The 5,261-nt window shown below is 43.8% G+C and overlaps 1 protein-coding gene across 1 annotated transcript; it reads right to left on the bottom strand.

Annotated features, from left to right (window-relative positions):
- Positions 1 to 3,644: 3,644 nt before the first annotated feature.
- T265_07718 (hypothetical protein) lies at positions 3,645 to 4,811 on the bottom strand (the record flags this gene model as incomplete). The annotated part of the gene is made up of 2 exons (XM_009173314.1): positions 3,645 to 3,779; positions 4,713 to 4,811. 2 exons carry the CDS (start codon positions 4,809 to 4,811, stop codon positions 3,645 to 3,647), a joined length of 234 nt encoding a protein of 77 aa, XP_009171578.1.
- Between the last annotated feature and the right edge of the window lie 450 nt (positions 4,812 to 5,261).

Genomic DNA, 5,261 nt, shown 5'->3' with positions numbered 1-5,261 from the left:
AACCACCCAAACAGTTCAAGCGAGTTAAGAATGCCTAAACAGAAGAAGATCATTCGTCAAAACATGTTATCAATCTGGGAAAATAGACACAACGTAAAAATTACATTCTGTTCTTTTCTACACAGCACCGGTTTCCCCAAACACTTGCCTGTGGCGCTTCTGGACAACACCACCCATTCTGTGTTTGGATCGCATTGTCATTACCTGAGCCGATTCAAAGAATCTTTTCATACGCTGAGTGAATTTATCAACCAAACCTGCCATGCGAATGTTCTAACTCTCGCTGTGTCAAACCATCCATGGTTTATTTGGTCCTCTTGATAGAGAGTTGTACTGTTTTTCTCCGTTCACTTCGGTGGCTTTTGTGACAAAGTGAATGGTTGTTACCTGAATCAGATTTGTTGAACATTGCTGGACAGACTCAGACGAATGGTATGGCGCCGATGCTGGTGTTGCGTGCGTATTCTTGACGCCGATGTAGACCCAAAGAGGCAAAATTAGCAGGTGGCAGGCCTGCGACAAACCACCAGCCCGTTTAAACATGAAGCACCGGTACCAGGTCTTGGGGTCATCAGCCAAGTCTTTTAAATTCCAGCCATCAATGCCCTATCAGAGTATCTGAAGACATTTATCGAGCGTAAGACGACAGTATGTCAGACAAGTGCTGGTTAGGAAATGAAACGAACTCAACTTAAACTCAGTTATTCCCATTAAGCAAATAGGACGGTGTGAGCACGCTGCTGGTTCAAAGTCTGATCTTACTAAAAAGTATGTGTCTACTGGTGACCGAAAAGACTGTTCCTAGTAAGGCATGTGAGCTAACAAGTTTCTGCAATGTAGAGACTTTTAGATGATCCCTTACATTCAGATGCGTGGATGCTCAAGACTTCTCACTCCTGTCGGTGGTGCTTATTCCGAAACTCTCTAAAGTTTCATGTACACGCAGGACCCACAATAAGAAGTGCGATTCTTTCAGCCCTACATCAAGGCTTTCCTAGCAGCGATATTTCGAAATTTACGAATTCTCACTATGATCTTTAGCTAACCGTAGACAACTTGTTTTGAGAGAAACCTGAGTGTATTCGAATTCCTGAGTTCCGGATCCGGTCTGCCGAAATGAGGCGAAGGGCTCTGTGTAGATATTGAAGGAAGTTAACCGTGCTCCTGAACTTATCAGATGTAGGGTGTCTGGGTTTCCACGGTTAGCGCCCGATGTATTGCGATCCTGTCCTCATACATGATTGGTATTTGCTCTGGTATTTCTGAAGACGGTCAAGAGTCTTGTGGAATTTCGCGTTTCCCGAGTTCAGCACACCATCAAGCAGTATGATTGCTCAGCGCAAGACAAGTTGGTGACTTCATACATTTTCATGATTGGTTTCATACGCTCGGCCAATTATCCCCTTGACCAGAGCACGGTAATGTAGGCTGAATAATGCACTAAAGATTCGTTCTAGTGGTCAACTTGATTCGTACAGTTTTGAGAAACGGTATAGCCGAGGGAGACATACAGCCAGTCAATCAATCGCGCTAAAAAGCTTGAGTGTCAGTGTATTTTTATTGCTTAGGGCGTCATTTTTAGATGGGCGTTTCCATCACCGTCTGATTGTCTCTCATGGTTTCAGTTTCCTTAAATTTGGAACTGCACGTCAAAAATCTATTCACCTCGTTATATAGTCAGACGTCCATCAGAACGATTAGCGTTTATCTATTGGGTCTTTATAGCTGAATATCCGATTGAACTCCCAAGGTCTTTAATCTTTGTTGCTTGAATTTGGTATGGTAGGGCACTCTGTGCTGTGCGCAGTAGCATTGAAAGTCAAGCTTCCTTGTCTTAATTCCTATGCCAAATCGTTAGCCACTTACATTGCTCTATGGTTCAGACCTTGAGGTTGGAGGCTCGAAAGGGAACAGTCAAAATGAGCCCACTAGTCAGGTGGCTTTAGTTTCAAAGAGAAGTGGAACTTACATTGCTCTATGGTTCAGACCTTGAGGCTGGAGGCTCGAAAGGGAACAGTCAAAATAAGCTCACTAGTCAGGTGGCTTTAGTTTCAAAGATAAGTGGAACGTACACTCACTTGCAAACTAATTTGGTTATTCGAGAGACTTACCTGGAACCCAGCTGCATCTCTCGTTTGTGATGTTCTCAGGCAACTGAATGTGCTGCACCAGGCCGCCTCATGTTTCAGTCGCTACGATATTTGAAATATCGCGATACATGTATATTTGTAGTGTACTACTCAAAGGGTTGCTGAAAAACCATCGACAACCCACGACCGGTTTCGCCCTTCTTGGGGCTCATCAGGTATGCACAATCCCCGGATTTCCGTCAACCTCATGTTCTAGTTGAAACCAAACTGCACGAAATTAGCGAACTAATTTGGTTTTTCGGGAGATACAAAGTGTTGTTGGTGGATAGTACGTTTGGTAGCTTGAAATTTTGCTCAATGTTTTTATAAACAAACGAGGTAACATCATCACTTGTAACGTCTCAAGCAAAGCCGTCAGATGCGCAGTTTGACAGGCGATTTATTAGGCGCACTAGAACAGCAACCAAAAATGCGAGCAGCTCGGGTGATACCAGTGTGAACATGACACGCAGTCAACTAATGCGGAGTGATTTCACAAAAAATGGGGAAATAGCAGTCAGTTCACGAGCCACTATTTAGAACGGTTGATAGTTTTGTATGCTTCTGTTCTACCGCGATGTGCATCGAGGCCTCCTACAAGGTGAACGAAAGTGCATCTGATAGTGGCCCTTTTAGCCAACTGCGCTGCATTCTCTGAGACGCCGCGACGTTTTCCTCCGTTGGACTACGATCTTCAATGCTGTTACCACCGTCTGCGATCTCCAGTGTTAGTTCTTCTCTGTTTTAAATTATCAGCATACAGTTCGACGTTGAAATACAAAGCACCGCAAGATCATGCGATAGCAAAAAAAACTTGTCGGTTTATTGGTGGGAGAGCCAGTGGCGCAGACGCGCTGGAAATCTGCCGTCCAGGTTCAATAGGCATGAGGGTCGAACATGCATCCAGGATGTTCGAAGGGCGGTTTATCAACACCGGAGGCTCACTAGACATCCGACACACACACACACACACTTGCACCACACGAGTCACCAGAAAGAACCGTTCATGTTGCTGATTCGGGGATTAGCGACATCATTCCCATTTTGGAGAAAGACCATGTTCGGAAAAGTTCACTTTCCTCGTCCCTGTAGAAAGAAATTACAGTGGTTTGGTATCTGGTGAGAGTGGCGGTTACCCGGGAAAATTCTTACTTTCTAATCCGCCTACCTTACCCGTAGAGATCACTAAGGGACTAGTAGTAACGATAGTATTAAGAACTTATCCTAACACACACATGGTTAATCACAATAGGGCATTGTGGCCTTTCATAAAGTTCAGCATTTGTGCTCTCTCGGAATTAAGTACGGTAACACCATAGTTTTGATGTATGAGTCGCAGTACAGAGTCTGTTTTGAAGTGTCTTGAAATCATGCCTTAATTTAATTCATTTTGGTAAGATTATTAACCAACCTTTCCGGAGTTCAGGTAATAGTGTACGTTGGGGGTGAAATGGCTCAGTGGTTAGAGAGCGAATTTACTGACCGGGAGGTTCGTGGTTCGAACCCGACCTGTGCCTATCGACTTCCCCTGTCTAGGCTTGGGCAACCTAGCAGTATCCCAGCCCTCGTGCTCCGTTCAGGTGGCATGACAGCTAGGCACCGAAAGGGTGCTACAGCTGAAAGAATAGTGTGTGTGCAAATTGGCAACAGCTGTAAACAAAGCTATCAGAGACTATAAGGCACTGCTACCTTGACTGTAAGCAAATCCTCGATAGGATGAAAAACAGCGTGGAAGATGGCTTGCAAATACTTAATCCATCCGAAATTACGTGAAGCCACTGTCTTTCAATATACTGTGACCTGTTTTTTCTTCAAAATTCATAGCCAACTTGCTAGGCGTCTGACAAAAATTCCCCCGATAGTACAGCAGGTTTTTTTAGAATGAACGTCTACGATGGCTTGCTATACTTCAGTTGGGCAATGGTGAATGTATCCCAAGTACCGGTTTAGTGGCCGTGGTCCCAAAGAAATGAGAGAATGGAATAACGACGGGGCACGTGGAAGGCCAAAAGCATTTCCAATGTGTTTGGAAAACAGGTGTCCACTGAGTTGTTCCACCAAGAATTTAGAGAGTATACGGTCGAAGCGCGCGCACGCCTATCATAAGCATCTTTAAATTCTCTCCCGATGTCAGCAAGCTACCCAATACTCGCTGACCAGTTCGGAGTAGATTTTAGCACGTGGATTGTACACACTACAAGGTGAGCGAATGGTCTGTGGGCTGGTTTGGCGCCGGCTTTGTGTGCTTGCTAGTGTAGTTTATCCGCATTTTGGACGTCCACAAAGACCCATGGATATCCACGAAAACTTTAGTAAAAATAGATGGTCCCTTGAACAGCACCTTCACAACAAATGTTGGTATTTTAAATACACTTCAAGGTTTTGTAATTAGCAGTTGTTAAAACTGAACCGACTTTGTGCACATTTTCAATTACAGCTGTGTTGAGTGCTTGTCGCTATTCAGTAGGCTTCATATTTCCTTAGTGTTGTGTATTTGCTTGATTTTTATTTCAATTTTGCTACACCCTGGTAGGACTCTCACATACACTGAAGGTGAATGTGAATTAAGTATAAACTACTTACTAATTCCAAGTAGCCAAATGAGTGAAGCAAATTGCTTAAACAGTCACGTGGTAGACGTGATGATTTTGGATATTCCAGATTTTTTATTTTTAGGTCCATCCCGACCTTTCGTAATGAGGTGAGATACTAAGTGAAACAGTGTTGAGCCATCTGTATGTCATATGAATTTTTCGAGAGACTGACGAGATGCCTCGTCCTGCTGTCGACTCTCTAACTTTGCAAAACGCGTGTTTGAATTTGGTTAGCTCGTCGATTATACGAATTTGTATACAAAACCTGTGTGTTAACATATTGCTGGGCACTGTTTTTGATAGTGAGCATGCGGCTTTTTATTAAGCTGACCAAAGCATGTCAGATCTTGGACTTTTGTGATTTGTCTTAGAGAAAACGTAAGTGGTGGCATCGAAATCGGACTTGTTGTGTGGATTGATCACTGCAAGCGGAGGTCCAGTTCTGAATGATGAAAACCCAGACCGAGGGGAAGGGTGATGATTTGTCTTCACCATATGGTCACGTAATTTATTGTTGTCAATAAACGGCTAAATCGAT

Source organism: Opisthorchis viverrini (assembly GCF_000715545.1).
Source record: "Opisthorchis viverrini unplaced genomic scaffold opera_v5_184, whole genome shotgun sequence".
NCBI lineage: Eukaryota > Metazoa > Platyhelminthes > Trematoda > Opisthorchiida > Opisthorchiidae > Opisthorchis > Opisthorchis viverrini.
The sequence above is the reverse complement of the archived record's forward strand: the minus strand, read 5'-3'. Positions and strand labels throughout refer to the sequence as shown.